Genomic DNA, 16,157 nt, shown 5'->3' on the forward strand with positions numbered 1-16,157 from the left:
AGCTTGGTCTCGGAGAATCGCGCGAAGTGTGGCTGAAATATGTAAGTGTGGCTTAGAGCTCGGCTTCTACATGTTTCCTGCCCTGGAAGGTACAGGGCAGTACTCCGATGTGTAATGCCAATGGAGTATATTACATATATAATGCTTAGTGATGTAATTACGGAATACTCCGAAAGCGTCTCGCATTAATTGGGATGGATTCACTTTCAGGTGTATTGTGAAGTATTGTGGCTGCCTGGCGCTGATCGAGATCTTATTACTTCGTAAGATCTTCCATCATTTTATTAAAAGAACAAAAAGCTCAGCCTATCGCCTTCAAGCAATGATTTATTCTACTAGTTTAGTTAATCTGACACATGTTGTGTTGTATCTAAGGAACTTGGCCAATACACACTTGTAGTAAACAGTGTTGCTTTCACAATTTGTATATTTCTACAAGTGTGGCTTGTCCGATGTTCCAGTACGTAATTGGTTTGCGGTGAACCCACTCGGCTTCAATTTCACCAATACAGAACACTTCTTATTATCCTCTACAAACTCACTGCTTATTAGGAGATGATTATGGGTGATGCCCGACAGTCCATGTTCGCCGCCACCTTTCCCGTGGCTAGTGTTGCCGAGACTCATAAGGCGATGACAAGCCTTGAAGAGAAGCTTGGTCCAGCTCAACCAGGCTCATGATGTCTTGGCTTTCAACAGACTGCGTAATGAGTACCGTGTAATGGGCCTGCAATGGAGCTAGTATCGTCCGTATCCTGCCCTTATTCGTCTATCCGTAGCGGAGTAGGGCTGAAACGACCCATTCCGGTCCACTAGATGGGCGCATTATTGGACATGGGTAGGACACTTACAAACTCGTAACGCCGAGCGCCGGGGTTGAATACTCTACCGTATGTTCGAGGTGTTGGAAACTATTCTACGGAAAGTAGGATTCGTACTACAGAGTACAGCATACACAGTGTCACACAGTATAAGTTATGCTTTGTTAAGTTGGAGGGTTGGACATGCATATAGAATGCCTCTCAGGGCGACCTCCTGGACCAAAGAGTGGCTCAGCTGGGATCAGGTAAAAGCTAAAAACAACTCGTGGCGGGGATTGTGGTAGAAAGTCCTCCCTGTCCGTCGCTGGAAAGGGCCGAGTGGTCCTCCAATGAAGTCGTAGACTAGCAACATGGTGGTGCCGATGCTTCCACCGCAGCTCCTAATGGAGTTGCCTCATCGCCCGAGATACCCGATAATACAACTACAATGTACACCGTGAGCATCTGGTACCTTCACCAGCCACGCGCCAATACTTTGAAAGCTGCGTCAGATCACTGCGCTGAACGGGCGTCTCGGCTCCATCCCCTGACATATCTATATCATACACCGTACTTGTGTTGTAGGAAGCCTCAGCCACAATTCGCGTATGGTGGGGCAAGTCGACCTGAGACAGAGGGAGAAAGCTACTTCCGAATGTTAGTACAACGTGGACTACGTAGCGCTTCTGGAGTATTCTGCTGTCTCTCCTCCTACAGGGGTATATAAGAGCCCCTCATCCCCTCACTCGCACGTAGTACAATCCTTCTTCCATCACTTGATAACTATACATTCTTCTGTCACTTTCCTCTTTTCATCTATACATATTCATAATGGCTTGGGGCTGGGGTAAGTCCAACCTTCCCTAGACACACACCTAAACCTTACTGCTTGCATGCAGCAGGCAGGGCCCGACCCGACCTGCATAGCCGGCGACACCCCAACATCACTCAATTGGACATCAAAGCGAAAACGATGCTAACGCCAAGCTAGACGAATCCGAGAGGGCACACCAGGAGGTGTACAACGGTGAACAGCACCACGAGGGCAAGTTCTCTCATGAGTTCGCTGCCGGCGCCGCTTCCTTCGCCGCCATGAAGGCATACGAGGACCATGAGCGCAAGTCGGGTACGTGAAACACTAGATTCAATTCCCTATTCAATCCATCATTAGAAAATCTTCTGACTTGGATTCGAATAAACAGGCAAGCCAGTCAGCCATGCCTTCGCCAAGGAGCTCATTGCCGGACTCGTCGGTGGCGAGATCGACAAGCTCGCCGAGACCAAGGGCATGGACTGGGTTGACCGCGAGAAGGTTAAGCACCACGCCAAGAAGAACGCCGAGCACATGTACGAGGAGCGCTACGAGCGCAACAACTACTAAGCCGATTGTCTCGACGATGGTGATGAATGATGAAACTTGTTTATGAACACCCTGTGGTCGCGTGAGCTCGCATGTAGTAAGAGTGAGATGTGATGTATCAAACAATTTGACTATCTCAAAGTTGTACCTGGAAGGAGCGGTGAAGTAAAGCGACCAATGCGATCCAAGATCGATACCGATATCGACGTCGTATGCATGTACTATGCACGGGCTGCATGGCATAGTTCCGACAGACGTACGTGGACGTACGTACGTAGCCCTATGTCTAAAACGCTCGATCCCCTACAGAAAATATGCGCCAAGCTTTCATAGGGGGGTCGGGTGTGTCTTTTGAGCCAGTAACCATTATCAGAACCCGCCGGCCACATTCCGGTTGCATTCCAATACTGTCGTAGTTTAGATAGGAGAGCTGTCGTTGCGTCAATCCCCGATGAATTGCGTCTGTATTGGATATTTTCTTTTTTTATGCATAGGCAGTGATTGCGGGATCCCTGCAAAGTTGAATAATTGCACAGCTGAGTATGGATGAAATGAGGATATCCCCAGTTCTTAGATTCCCGAATTTAGTAGGAATCCGGCCTTGTGGGTCTGATGCAGAGTTGAGGCCAATCACAATACGTTGATGACCTATAGTGGGTTGGAGGCCTGACAATCAAGGCGTCCAGAGATGATGAGCTCATACACGTGCAAAAAGTATAGGGTCAGCTAAAGAGTTTTTGCGGTGTTGCAGTCGCTCTGGGAGATTCTCGAGTTTTATATATCGGCTCGGAATTTCTATTTATTTTATTTCTTTGAGGTCCTTCTTTTCCGATATTGTTCGTCCTCCCTCTCTTCTCAGGTGTGGTGGTTAGGCCTTAGTTTGCTTTCGTTCAAACTTTTGACCCTCGCACGTGTGTATCAAAGTCGGCACTCCAGGTCTAAAACCGTATGAAATGACGGTGGTTCATTGTTCAGGATGAAATTTGCCAAGTTTGTATTCCCCCGTGACAGTGACAGTGTGCGACATTCCAGTGGCTGACTCAATCCGCAGAGAGCTGGAACAGGAACTGGTTCCTGAGTGGCGGGCAAAGTATCTCGACTACAAGGTTGGTCGTTGTCGCCACATTTATTGTACCACAGTTTGTGCTCATCTGGGTTTATCTAGACCGGCAAAAAGAAAGTCAAGGCCATCACTCGAGCACTCCAGAAGGCGCACCGAAGTCCCCATGTCCAGTCCCATAAAAATCCCACTCCCGCCCCGCAAAGTCGCGGCGCAGCCGCCCACTTGGCCCTCACGCCCTCCAACACCGATAAACCGCTCGATGGAGGAGAACATAATGCTACACCTACACAACAGCGAGGCGGCTCCACCTCACCATCAATAACGCGGTCCACGCCGGTGCCCAGAACCGAGCGACAACCGCTTCGCACGCCAGGATCGCGGTTCTCTGAACATGTTGGTAGTTATGGAAGCATACTTGCAACGCCGCCACAACATTATACTGCAGGCTCGGACGTAGGCTCATTTGAACTTCCGGACCCGGCACTTGACCCAGATGAGGAGTATCTGCCACACGAGGATATTGCGGAAAGACCCAGAAATCTCCGGACACCTTCGCCAGTTATAGATCGCCGTAGCATGGCGAACAATTCACCCTCTCACCCTATTTCAGAACCTTTGCCGGCCCAGAGGCCCCAACTGGACCAACGGGCGAGCTATCAAAGTCAGATGGGCGATGCCTTGACAAAGGTGACATCGGGCCGGACATCACAGCTTCTGCGACGTGTATTCACGGCGGAGGGAGATTCTGGCGTGAGACGATCACAGTACGATGCCAGCGCTAGTGCTGAGCTTGATAAACGCCAAGATGAGTTCTTCGAGTTTTTGGATAGCGAGTTGAACAAGATCGATGCGTTTTATGTCATGAAAGAACAAGAGGCCACCGAGAAACTGCGGGTCCTTCGCCAGCAATTACATATTATGCGAGATCAGCGCATCCAAGAGGTTCTAGCTGCTAAGAAAGCTGTCAAATCTGATAACTCACAGACACAGCAACGGCCAAATGGATTCGCCAAAATCAAGAGCGTTCGAATCAAGGATACATTGGTGGGGAAGAACCGTTTTGGCAAGAACACAGAAGCGCTGGCGCAGATGGCGACCCCTGGCATGCATGCTCAGGATCGAGAATTCATCGCCAACCGGAGGGACTTTATGCGGCGACAGGATTCAGCAAGTAACGAAGTGCCCTATCGCTCTGCTAAGCGCAAGCTCAAGCATGCGTTGCAGGAGTTCTACCGCGGAGTGGAACTCCTCAAGGGTTATGCTTATTTGAATCGAACGGCTTTCCGGAAGATTAACAAGAAATACGACAAAGCGGTTAACGCCCGCCCACCGCTCCGGTATATGTCCGAGAAGGTCAATAAAGCGTCCTTCGTGCAGAGTGAAGTGATTGAGAGCCTGATGGTAGCGGTCGAAGACTTGTATTCCCGTTACTTTGAGCGCGGTAATCGCAAAATCGCTGTCTCCAAACTCCGTCACACAATCAACAAATCTGGCGATTACTCACCCAATACGTTCCGCTCTGGTCTGCTGCTGATGGGTGGAACTCTGTTTTCCATCAAGGGCTTGGTTGATGCTACGGCAAATCTCCGCTCGGATGATGTGTCTGAACAAGTTCGGACCAGTTATCTTCTTCAGGTAGGTTTTTCGCTCTCTCATCTGTTGTGTAACATTATTGACGAATTGAGCAGATATATGGTGGGTATTTCCTCATCGTGTTCCACGTCTTGCTCTTTTGCTTAGATTGTATGATCTGGACAAAGTCGAAGATCAATCATGGATTCGTTTTCGAATACGATCCTAGACACACCTTGGAGTGGCGTCAGTTGCTAGAGGTATGTCCAATTTCGCGTTTTCGTATGATCCATTCTGACGATTATAGATCCCTTCTTTCTTCTTGTTCTTGATGGGCCTATTCATGTGGCTCAACTTCTCATGGTACAACCACATGTATATCTACTGGCCTGTCGTGCTTATTGGCTTGACAATAATTATCATTTTCTTGCCGGCCCGTGTTCTTTACCACAGGAGCCGCAAGTGGTTTGCTTTTTCCAATGTGAGTTGATATATCATCATATGACCGTCGATCTAGCATATCTAACCCATCTAGTGGCGGCTTTTGCTTGCCGGAATCTACCCAGTCGAGTTCCGTGATTTCTTCCTCGGCGACATGTACTGTTCTCAGACATATGCCATGGGAAACATCGAGCTCTTCTTCTGTCTATATGCCTCGTACTGGGGCTACCCTCCCAAGTGCAACTCCTCCCATTCTCGACTCTTGGGCTTCTTCCAATGCCTTCCGTCAGTCTGGCGTGCTTTCCAGTGTATTCGCCGTTACCTGGATACGAAGAACGCATTCCCCCATCTCCTGAACTTGGGCAAGTACATATTCGGTGTCCTCTTTTATTCTACTCTCAGTATGTACCGCATCAACCTCCACACGCGGTTCCAAGCCTCGTTCATCACCTTCGCCCTCCTAAACGCTGTCTACACCTCAGTGTGGGATCTAATCATGGACTGGAGTTTGGGTAATCCATACGCAAAGAACCCAATGCTCCGCGAAGTCCTCGCCTTCCGGCGCGTATGGGTATACTACGCCGCAATGCTACTCGATGTAGTCGTCCGTTTCAACTGGATCTTCTACGCAATATTTATCACAAACATCCAGCAGTCAGCCTTGCTCAGCTTCATGGTCTCCCTTTCAGAAGTCTGCCGCCGCGGTGTCTGGTCCATCTTCCGTGTCGAAAACGAGCACTGCACAAACGTGCTCCTCTTCCGTGCTTCACGTGATGTCCCTCTTCCCTACGACATCCCCTCACCAGCTGCACCCCTCGACGGCTCACCGGAAGATGTCCAACTCCAAGAACAGGCCGCCTCAACACCCTTCATGTCGCCCGGCGACGTCGAGCAGGGTACCCCATCGATGTCCAGTATGCGGGCCCGCAACCGCCGCCCCTCGCTTGGTATCGCCCGCGTCGGCACGATCGTGGCCTCAGCCCACGCGCAGGATTTCGAGCGCAGACGTCTACCAAATTACATGTCCAGCGCGAGTGTGGGACGAGATATGGTCAATGCCGCAGACGATAGCACGGACGAAGACGACGAGGCGGATCTGAGCACGGATGAGTCAACGGCTGAGCCTCAACAGTCGAGACCGGCTTTAGAGCGCAGGGATACAATGGGGAGGATTGTTGAGTAGGTTTCAAGAGAGAGGATGTGCTAATGACTAGGGGGGATATTGTCTATCGGCTCTGCCGGGGCGTCGCCCTGTTATGTGATGTGATGAGATGAGAACTTATAGATGTCTTTAGTATTTTGCATATACCTCTTATCTTGCTATGCATACATAAATATTAATATTGCGTTTCGGGTCAGCTCTCCTCTTCCGCCACAATCATACATATTACGAGATATGCTCACGGATACCTGGCCCGAGTCCGGGCTGAGGTATTTGCTTTTTCGGAAGCGTATCCGCGTGGTATGAGCTCCTGCCCCTTCGGTGCACATGGCCGGCCCACGGAGAAAGTGCCTGATAAGATCACACGGTGTGTATCCGCAAAGATAGCAGGAGCAAGGTGCACAGCGATTGCGCGAAGGAAACTGCGGTCGTCTGTGTGTATCTTTGGGCCGAGGCTCTGAGCTCCGAATTTCCCATCTGGAGGGTTGTCTCGAGAACTGGCTGGGCCAGGTCCTGCGCGGTGAACCTAATTATCTTGCGTCGGCCAGCCTCCGGCTGTTTCTAGATCCTGCGTGGCGAGCTTCTTGTCTTGTCTTTATCAACGAACATTGAGCTTAGCCTAGCGGTGTGACTGTCTATCCCTTGCTTGCAACACTAATATCAGCGCCGCTGCCAAAACACTGCCACGATGCGATAGTAGAGCATTGAAGCGACGGTCGTAATTGGTACAGCATGAAAGCACACCGATTCGATATTTTCCGGATATGTGAGGAGCGAGATGGGGGAAATGCTCATGCTGCGAAAGAAGGAGAGAGAACAAGCAAGATCGATTGAAAGGGGTAGGTTGTTGCTATCAGCTCCACCAGCCTCAACAATATATGAGGTCTCTTACCACCTACATAGGCATTGATCTTCTATCAGTAATGTTGGCACCTACCTATAGCGGTTAATCTTGTTTTGTCGTAGCGTAGAACACCCTTATTAGGACACCCTTTTTAGGGCTGTTTCCGGCAAGGTTATTTCTAGAAGGGAACTCCATGCATGGATCCTGCATCCGGGACTCTTCTAGAACAGCAGAAGAAAATCACGCAGACAAGGTTTAGTGAGATTATTTTGAACGGTCAGAGATAGGATGCCATTGGAAGTAATACTAAAGTGGATCGTACTCAGCGAACTAGTATCAGGCTTCTATTTTCTCCGCACAAAGTACGTACTCTACTGTTGTTCGATGTTTCAGCTCGAGGACTAGAGGATGCGATTGGAAGGAATGATCGAGGTGGATCATACTGAATGAACTAATGTTACATTCCTATCTACTCCGTACACAAGTACCGTTGCTCAACGCTTCAGCTGCTCCGTATGATTTAAACGGGAGAAGAAGCCTTATCCTACAGTGGATAGGGCTCGTATTGCAAATTTTGTCTACGGAGAACACCGTGGAGCATAGGTTAATATTCTAGCAGGGCGTAGGATACCCAGTCTCATCCTTTTAATATGTACATACATTATCAGTGCAGTTTGCATGGCAGATTCCTATTGCGGGTGTTCCGGACCGACGATCGCACTCTCGCGTACTCCGTAACAGAGGGGCCAAACTATACGTCAGTCCCACCAATGTCGAAGAAGATAGATATGAAATATGATAGCCACGATAGTGATGATATCTACTCTGTACAAAGTACAATATACGACCGGCTACAGTACCCGGTCAAAGCAAAATGGCTCACGGGAAAAGAACCGGTTGTAAGATGCTTGGCCAAGGCAAAAAAAGCCACCTAAGCCCCCTTTTCATCTTTTCCCCTTAAACCCCTCACAATGGTACGACACTGACGTCGATGCTGGCCTTAGCTTCGATATTCTGCTTCAGCGCTTATCTAGATGAGAAAATATGTGTTCAGGTTTCGATGTTATCTGAGCTGAGATGCAAGTTAACCTTTTTGTAGGGAGTCCTGGAGATAACATACAAATGAAAACGGATGGTTTGTCAGACATCCATGTAACATCAAAATGTTCCCTGCAATTTTTTTCCCCCCAATGCAGGGATTCCCGGGGCGTCCGGAGGCGGAGGAGGAGGCGTTTGGGCGTAACGTAGTTTAGTTAAGGTTGCACATTTGGAACTTCTCCGCCTCTCCCCCATGGGGTAGTTATGGAGTCTCTGAGTCTCCAAATGCAGACTACTCTTTCGAACTCCACATAGTCTCCACGTACTTGTCGTCATCAGCGGGCCGGTCATGGAGGATTTTCTAATTTGTTTCAATTTATTTCTTTTCCCAGTTTCCCGCAGATCTGCGCTTGAGCGCTGCAACTAGGCTAGCGTATGATTCCATTGTAAGAGCGAATATACGCAGTCCCCACAATTGGATATCCTAGACGACTCTCACCATTTACTGCATTGCCTCCAACTGCCCAGCTCTTATCTGTCTCACTCGGCACCCCATCAGTCAGGCAACTGTTGATCGGACGAGGTTATAAGCGGCGTGACATCCACATACTCCCAAGACCCAGTTTTTTTTTTGTATTCGTACATTCTCCCGCAAATATGATGGATATGAAAAAAGAAAAAGATTTAGAGGACGTTGTTCCGTCTAACAGTTATGATACTCACCATAATCCCCCTCAGAACCATGACGATGTGTTTGGAGAAATCACTGACTCCGGCCCCAACTACCGAAATGTATGTGCCTTCTTTACTTCTTCTTTGTTCTCCACAAAAATATGCAATTGACTCAAAACTAACACCCACTTTAGGTAGGATGGGCAGGAACAGTAATTCTCATGATGAAGAGCCAGATCGGCCTCGGTGTCCTTTCAATTCCAGCCGCTTTTGACACATTAGGACTCGTACCAGGTGTCATTTGTCTACTCGTCGTTGCAATCATTACAACATGGTCCGACTATATGGTCGGCGTGTTCAAGCTGAACCATCGTTCAGTATACGGTATCGACGATGCAGGTTTCTTGATGTTTGGTGTGATCGGCCGTGAAGTTTTCGGCTTTGTATTCTGTTTATGTAAGTCTGTACAACAATTATAGACGACTCCCTCCTAACCTATCTAGATTGGATTTTCGTCGCCGGCTCAGGAATGCTCGGTCTATCAATTGCCCTCAACTCCGTCTCAACCCATGCCACATGCACAGCTGTCTATGTTGCCGTTGCAGCCGTGGCAGGAATCACCTTCGCTAGTATTCGCACGCTCGGAAAAATTAGTTGGCTCGCGTGGATCGGACTAGTTTGCATTCTGATCGCAAGTTAGTTCTATCTACCCATCTCGCTGGATATAACATAGTCCTAACCAATGATTTGTACTATAGTCTTCATTGTCACCATCGCTGTCGGCGTTCAGGATCGCCCCGTCTTAGCCCCGCAAGAGGGACCTTGGAAATCCGACTACAAGGTCTTTGCCACTCCCACATTCAGTGAAGCCATCACTGCCGTTGCATCGATTGTCTTCGCCTACGCCGGCACACCCGCTTTCTTCTCTATCGTATCCGAGATGCGCGACCCCATCTACTATACTCGCTCATTGATTATCTGCCAAAGCACCGTCACTGCTGTCTATATTACCATCGGTGTTGTAGTCTACTACTACTGCGGTTCATATGTAGCCTCGCCTGCTCTTGGATCTGCTGGTGACACTATGAAGAAAATCAGTTATGGCTTTGCCATTCCAGGTCTTCTGGTTACTGTGATGCTGTTCATTCACGTAAGCGCTTCCACTCAGATCTGATCTCTTAGACCGCTTTATCTATACCGAGTATGAACTAACAAAACACATAGCTTCCCGCAAAGTTCATCTTCGTTCGCGCCCTTCGAGGCTCCAAGCACCTCGCCTCCAACAGCATGGTGCACTGGGGTTCGTGGGTAGGCTGCACCGCAGGAGTCGGTCTGATTTCCTACATCATCGCAAGCGCCATTCCCGTATTCGACAGCCTTGTGTCGCTTATCGGTGCTTTGCTTGGCACATTCATGTGTTTCCAGCCCATGGGCTGCATGTGGCTGTACGATAACTGGAGCAAGGGCAAGGTCCACCGCTCCCCGAGATGGATGGCTATGGTTTGCTGGAGCGTCTTCGTTATTGTTATTGGTACTTTCATGATGGTCGCTGGTACATATGGATCTGTTGTCAGCATTATTGACAGTTATGCGGCGGACGGCGGTTCGTCTGCTTGGTCTTGTGCAGATAACTCAAATTCGACATAGATTGGTCGGGTCTAGAGGCTGGCACTCTTGGTGCCACTATGTTTGATACAGGGGCATTAGAAATACTTATATTTAAAATGTATTAGAAATTTCATTTAATTCAAATTCTTCAATCTCAGTGCTAGGGGGAATTTGCCTTGTACACTCTACGCGTTTGTTGCTCGTCACAGGTTGTACAGAAATTCCGGCTTTTTATGGGTATTCTCAACAGTGGAATAAAATGATGATGTTCAGAAATGGACCCAAAGGGACATCTAGATGCCGTCTTAATATCACACAAAATCAATATTGACAGGCCAGATGCCAATTTTCTTAGGCTCCCTAGCTGAGGTCAGACCTCATTTGAGACCTATAACCCCAGTCTGTTCAGTTGACCAACAGATGCTCTTCAGTCCCTTTGCTTTCCCTTGATTTCTCAGGTATAGCTGCTTAATTGTGATATACATTAATATCAATTTTTGCCCTAGCATGACTCAAACAGTTCGCTGAGAGTAAGTTTGCTCTCTATTTATGCCTGAAAGCTATGCCTCGGTATCCAGCCTAGCTTGCCAGAGTCAGTCACTGGTTTTGCAATTTTCAAACTTCGCTGCTTTCCATAAGTTTGCCTTTCCTTCCTCATATCTCACTTTTGTGGGCTCCTAAAAATGTCAGACACAATCTACTACAACTCACTTATTCTACCAACTATTGAAGAAATCAAAGCATCCACTGATATTCTCTCAGATGATAATTTAACCACAGTCGTCCGAGTGAAAGAACATTTCGCAGTCAAGTACGGAGACCATCTCCATCTAATCGAGGTCGACAACCTCCAATTTCTCGCCGGCCAAAATATCCCCGTTCCAAGAGTCTATTCAGCCTTCATCGACCCAGAAACAAATATCCGCTACATTATCATGGAATATATCCCCGGCCAAAGCCTAGCAAAGCTCCTTCCATCCTTGCAACCCGCCGAAAAGACCAAAATCTGCAAATTGCTCAAAGACACCTTCACCCGACTACGCGAAATACCCTCACAAGGATACCTCGGCGCCCTAAACCGCCAACCATATCGAAACGGATTCTTCGTGACAGAAGACCAAGAACCCGGGATTTCTGGCCCATTCAGAAACCAACCAGAGATGAATGTCACGATCCTCAACATATTGTCCTACTTCGCGAGACCTGCGTACATTCGATTCATACGGGAGATCATTAATCGTACCTTTATTGGACACCGAACGGTGTTTACACATGGAGAACTGAGATCGAAGCATGTCATCGTTGAGCAAATAGGGCTTTGTGAAGATGGTAGTCCCGACTTCAAGATTACTATCATCGAGTGGGAAACTGCTGGCTGGTATCCTGAGTACTGGGAGTTCTGTGAAGCGATTATTGCCTGTGAACCGGGATTTGACTGGTTAGACCAGCTGAGGGTGATTTTCCCCCCTTATCATAGAGAGCTTTTGATGTTGCAAAGCATTCATAGTACTGTCTGTTCTTAGAGGAATGATGGCTCTCTTGTGTACCATTCTAGTTGGATTTTCTGAGCGAGCTGTCTGCACTCATGCCTTTACTCTTCTCTTTCCTATGTAGTTATCTTTTGTAATTGTTCTTCCATAAATTGTTCTTGATCCCAAAAGATTTACATCATCGTTCCTGCCTTATATATTCCGAGAAGTCGGTTGCTAATATAGCCTTGTCGTGTATTTTTTTAGTAGTCTTTTGGTAGTCTTCTTAGTTATATGCTACATCGATTTCAGATGACTTTTTATTTTACATATTTTCTTCCCTTCTCAGTCTTTTAGGTAGAAATACTGTCAACTTTTCTATGCATAATCTGGGGACATCTCGGGCCCCACAAAAAGTGTATACGTAAGCAGTTCCCGCCCCATATTGGCTTATCACACGTGACCCGTCACATCACTTGAGGCTCCACCTCCATCCAGGCTTCACTCATCTTACTCTTTGTCGATACATTCCAACACTCTATACCAGTACCGAGAGACTAAAGGTATCTCGAACTACCACCATGGCTGCAAATACCAGATACGAGCCCGCTCCTCAGCGGGACTCCATGGACGACCCGTCTTACCCCCAGGCCCCTCCCTCATACCAGGCTACAGCGACGCCAGCGGAGCCAGCGCCTCGCAGCGAGGGCGATAACCTGCCAGATGATTTCAAGGTATGGATTGTGCCATTTGGAGGCCTTGCGCCAGGCTAGAAAGATGAAAACTGACAGACATAGTTCGGAGGCACTGTTGCCGAAGGCACCATTGACATCCGAATGCAATTCGTGCGCAAGGTATACTCTATTCTGTAAGTCCAACACGATCCACGAACGCAGATGCAAGCGCACCGATTCCACAAACACCCTATTAACGCACATCCCCCAGAACCGCCCAACTCCTCCTCACAACGATCCTCAGCTCGATCTCCTTCTTCAACGACTCCTACCGCATCTGGATCCAGTCCAACTTCTGGTTGATGATTATCTCCGTATTCGGAGCTCTGGGCTTCATGCTCGCAACATACTGGAAGCGCAAGTCCTACCCAGCAAACCTGCTTTTCCTATCCGGTTTCACCATCCTCGAAGCATACTCAATCAGCGTGGCGACATCTTTCTACGACGTGAAGGTCGTAGTACAAGCGCTCGTCCTGACACTCGGAATCTTCGTCGCCTTGACGCTCTTCGCATGCCAGACCAAGTACGATTTCACCGACTGGATGCCCTACCTGTTCGGCGCACTGTGGTTCATGATCCTGTTCGGGTTCGTGTTTATGTTCATTCCGTTCAACAGCACCATTGAGATCGTGTATGGTGTGCTTGGCGCGCTTATTTTCTCGGGATATATCCTAGTCGATACGCAGCTGATTATGCGGCACTATCATGTTGAGGAGGAGATTGCTGCTTCGATCTCGCTCTATCTCGATGTGCTTAACTTGTTCATGTCCATTCTGCGGATTCTGAACGGTGCTAACAACAATAATTAATTGCGCTTTGAAATGTTGAATGGTGGAGATGTGGTACGGACAATATTTGCCTGAATTACCTGCTTTCGGCAAGTTTTGGTCATGAGGACAATTGCTGGACATGCAAGCTTGTCTTTTGGTGCTTTCGAAACTGGTTTCGGAGTGAGTGTCTTTTTGCTTTACACCGGGTCTTACTTGAATCGCTTTCTACTATCCACTCTTCTTCATTCATCTCTTGAATTTTTACCAGTCTATTCATTATACGTCTTCCATGAATCCTGTCTTTCCTCTTGTTTCCTTATCCAAACAAAACAAAATATGTAGCCATAGTATACCCGCATAATAGCAGCCAACCAATATAAATTAAGCAACCGAGTCAACTAGATACAATTCTCCAAACGCCCAGCATGGACAACCCAATCAAATGAAATTTAAACTGCGCAAAGAGCAACAGAGCGAACATCTAGAGTAACGCGCAAAGAACAAAGAATATGCAAAAGGAAATGAGCCTGGTGGACGGGCGAGAAAAAAACCAAGGAACAAGGTTCCTCGGACAGTATATGGTAGGCCGAAAGATCATGACAACATCAGGTCCGGGCCAACAAGACGTAGAGGAAGGAATTTTCATGCAGAAATAAAGGAGCTCATTTATGTGAGACTTTAAAGAAGGTGTTCGTAATCAGACACACAATCATAACAAGTAGGCCGTACAGAGCCAGTGCCAGGCTGAGTCGGCGAAGTAGTGCCTTGCGCCAGTGGCGACTACCACGAGGCAAAAGGCCACTCTCGGTTAATGAGCGAGCGAGGGAACCCTCGCCATCATCGCCTTCGTCATCTCCCGAGAGATCATCCTCCGCCTCGTCGTCCTCTTTCATTAAGCCCTGGTGGGTAGGCGAGTTGGGCGAGGAAATTTTGTAGTAGAACAAGCCCGGGAGAATGAAGCTGATGCTCGTGCTGCCAGTGCTCCCGACGTATGCCAGCACGGATTCGAGGGACGACACGGTCATGGCGACTATGTAGCTCAGGACCAAGATGGTGGTTGTGATAATAGAGAAGCGAAGATCGCTCATTGGCTCTGGGGTGCGGTTTCCGCGTGGGCCTAGCAATGGATGTCGGTTTGGAGAGCTCTCCGTGCCGATTACTTGTTGTTTGGGGCGCCATTTTAGGACAGCATCAACTGAGGCCCGGCATGGGTGGCATTGTAGTGGATAGGAGAAGACTACTAGCATGACGATTGCGGCCCGGCCGATCGTTGCATACACGCCGGGTGGGTACATGCCGATGATATTGCCGCCTACATGGTTGCCAAAGGATAAGTACCCGGTTATGGCAACGAGAATGTATGTTGCAGCTGCGCTACCGGTGCTTGCAAAAACAACGGCAGTTGTGCGGAAATGGCTGTTATTGCCGATTTCGTTGAGGATGGAGAACATCTGGAATGCTTGTTAGAAAAGAAAGCAAGGACCACGACTCGGAAACTCACATTTTGATGGCAAGTAAATGCGAAGACAATAACTGGCAGACTGCTGAGAGTCGGAATTGCCCCGGCCCAATGGACCACACGAATCGGACCCCGATCTTCCATTGTGTCTCCCTGGATAAACTTATACACAACCAAGACAACCAAATAGCCCATGGACATCAAGGCTGCGATACTAGTATACTTCAAAGAATCTAAACGGCGCAGGTAGGAAAGAGGAATCACAATCAACCTAAAGTCAAATGGTCAGCACTTCACCCTCGATTAGGCATAACGCACAAGGCGACTCACATAAACGCTGTAACCCAAAAATGGCGATCCACCAGGAAATCGTATCCCGGCTCGCTGCCAACAAAGCCCTGTACCACCCCCGGCATGAGGTCTCCAATGATGATGAGATAGCTCACACCGACTCCGAAACATTTGATCGCAATCGCTGCGTCAAAGACCACGGCCGCGTTGGGGTATGTCAATTGCGATAAGGCAAAAAATGAGGCGCTTCCACGGTCAAGGTATTGCGCGCATAGGGATTGTAGATACAGGCCGAATCCTGCTGTGACTCCGGACCATAAGACCACACAGACGCCGAGGACGATTCCCATACGGGAGATGGCTAGGGGCATCGCAAGCACACCGGCACCAATGACTGTAGTGAGACATTGTATCAGAAATCAGAGCGCTTTATCCATTGTGTGCTTCCTTCCACTTACTCGTATTGACCAAGTTGATCACACTGCTGACCCAACTGGCCTCACCCACAACATCTCCAGGTCTTCCACGGGCTGCACGTCTAAAAACCCCCAAATTAGCCCCTTGTCAACACCAAGTCTTTGTGATACAGCCTACCTCCGCATCGCATTCTGGGATGCCCCAGATGGACTGATGAGGGCGGCCTCTTCCATTTTGATATTGGTTATCTGTTTGCGGAAATGCGGTTATCGGTCGAAGATAGGCACGCAACACATAATTAACGGCCGCTACCAGCGGGGCCGAGATCAAACCAAAAGAGAGAGTGAGAGTAGTTTAGTTTAGAAGAAGCACCGGAAAAAGGAAAAAGGGAGGATTAAGGAGGGAAAGTACCGTGGCCAGTTGAAGGCAAGGCTTTATCGGGATGACACATGACCGG

General features: G+C 48.4%; 6 protein-coding genes across 6 annotated transcripts; 5 read left to right on the plus strand and 1 right to left on the minus strand.

Moving 5' to 3' along the window:
- Positions 1-1,631: 1,631 nt before the first annotated feature.
- On the plus strand, positions 1,632-2,181 carry N7479_005377 (DUF3759 domain-containing protein; the record flags this gene model as incomplete). The annotated part of the gene is made up of 3 exons (XM_057253074.1): positions 1,632-1,647; positions 1,792-1,926; positions 2,003-2,181. The coding sequence occupies 3 exons, from the start codon at positions 1,632-1,634 to the stop codon at positions 2,179-2,181; spliced, it is 330 nt and encodes a 109-aa protein (XP_057106936.1).
- Positions 2,182-3,136: 955 nt separating this feature from the next.
- On the plus strand, positions 3,137-6,419 carry N7479_005378 (SPX and EXS domain-containing protein; the record flags this gene model as incomplete). Its single annotated transcript, XM_057253075.1, has 6 exons — positions 3,137-3,150; positions 3,212-3,266; positions 3,326-4,858; positions 4,912-5,055; positions 5,103-5,276; positions 5,331-6,419. The coding sequence occupies 6 exons, from the start codon at positions 3,137-3,139 to the stop codon at positions 6,417-6,419; spliced, it is 3,009 nt and encodes a 1,002-aa protein (XP_057106937.1).
- A 2,518-nt stretch (positions 6,420-8,937) lies between these two features.
- Positions 8,938-10,599, plus strand: N7479_005379 (uncharacterized protein; the record flags this gene model as incomplete). Its single annotated transcript, XM_057253076.1, has 5 exons — positions 8,938-9,072; positions 9,147-9,408; positions 9,456-9,647; positions 9,711-10,102; positions 10,177-10,599. 5 exons carry the CDS (start codon positions 8,938-8,940, stop codon positions 10,597-10,599), a joined length of 1,404 nt encoding a protein of 467 aa, XP_057106938.1.
- Positions 10,600-11,243: 644 nt separating this feature from the next.
- N7479_005380 (aminoglycoside phosphotransferase family protein) lies at positions 11,244-12,083 on the plus strand (the record flags this gene model as incomplete). The annotated part of the gene is made up of 1 exon (XM_057253077.1): positions 11,244-12,083. One exon carries the CDS (start codon positions 11,244-11,246, stop codon positions 12,081-12,083), a length of 840 nt encoding a protein of 279 aa, XP_057106939.1.
- Positions 12,084-12,610: 527 nt separating this feature from the next.
- N7479_005381 (Bax inhibitor-1 family protein) lies at positions 12,611-13,572 on the plus strand (the record flags this gene model as incomplete). The annotated part of the gene is made up of 3 exons (XM_057253078.1): positions 12,611-12,763; positions 12,827-12,897; positions 12,975-13,572. The coding sequence occupies 3 exons, from the start codon at positions 12,611-12,613 to the stop codon at positions 13,570-13,572; spliced, it is 822 nt and encodes a 273-aa protein (XP_057106940.1).
- Positions 13,573-14,195: 623 nt separating this feature from the next.
- On the minus strand, positions 14,196-15,933 carry N7479_005382 (uncharacterized protein; the record flags this gene model as incomplete). Its single annotated transcript, XM_057253079.1, has 5 exons — positions 14,196-14,984; positions 15,035-15,263; positions 15,323-15,677; positions 15,742-15,821; positions 15,878-15,933. 5 exons carry the CDS (start codon positions 15,931-15,933, stop codon positions 14,196-14,198), a joined length of 1,509 nt encoding a protein of 502 aa, XP_057106941.1.
- Positions 15,934-16,157: the final 224 nt, after the last annotated feature.

The sequence above is a fragment of the Penicillium vulpinum genome (assembly GCF_028829585.1).
Source record: "Penicillium vulpinum strain IBT 29486 chromosome Unknown utg000003l_segment0_segment0, whole genome shotgun sequence".
NCBI lineage: Eukaryota > Fungi > Ascomycota > Eurotiomycetes > Eurotiales > Aspergillaceae > Penicillium > Penicillium vulpinum.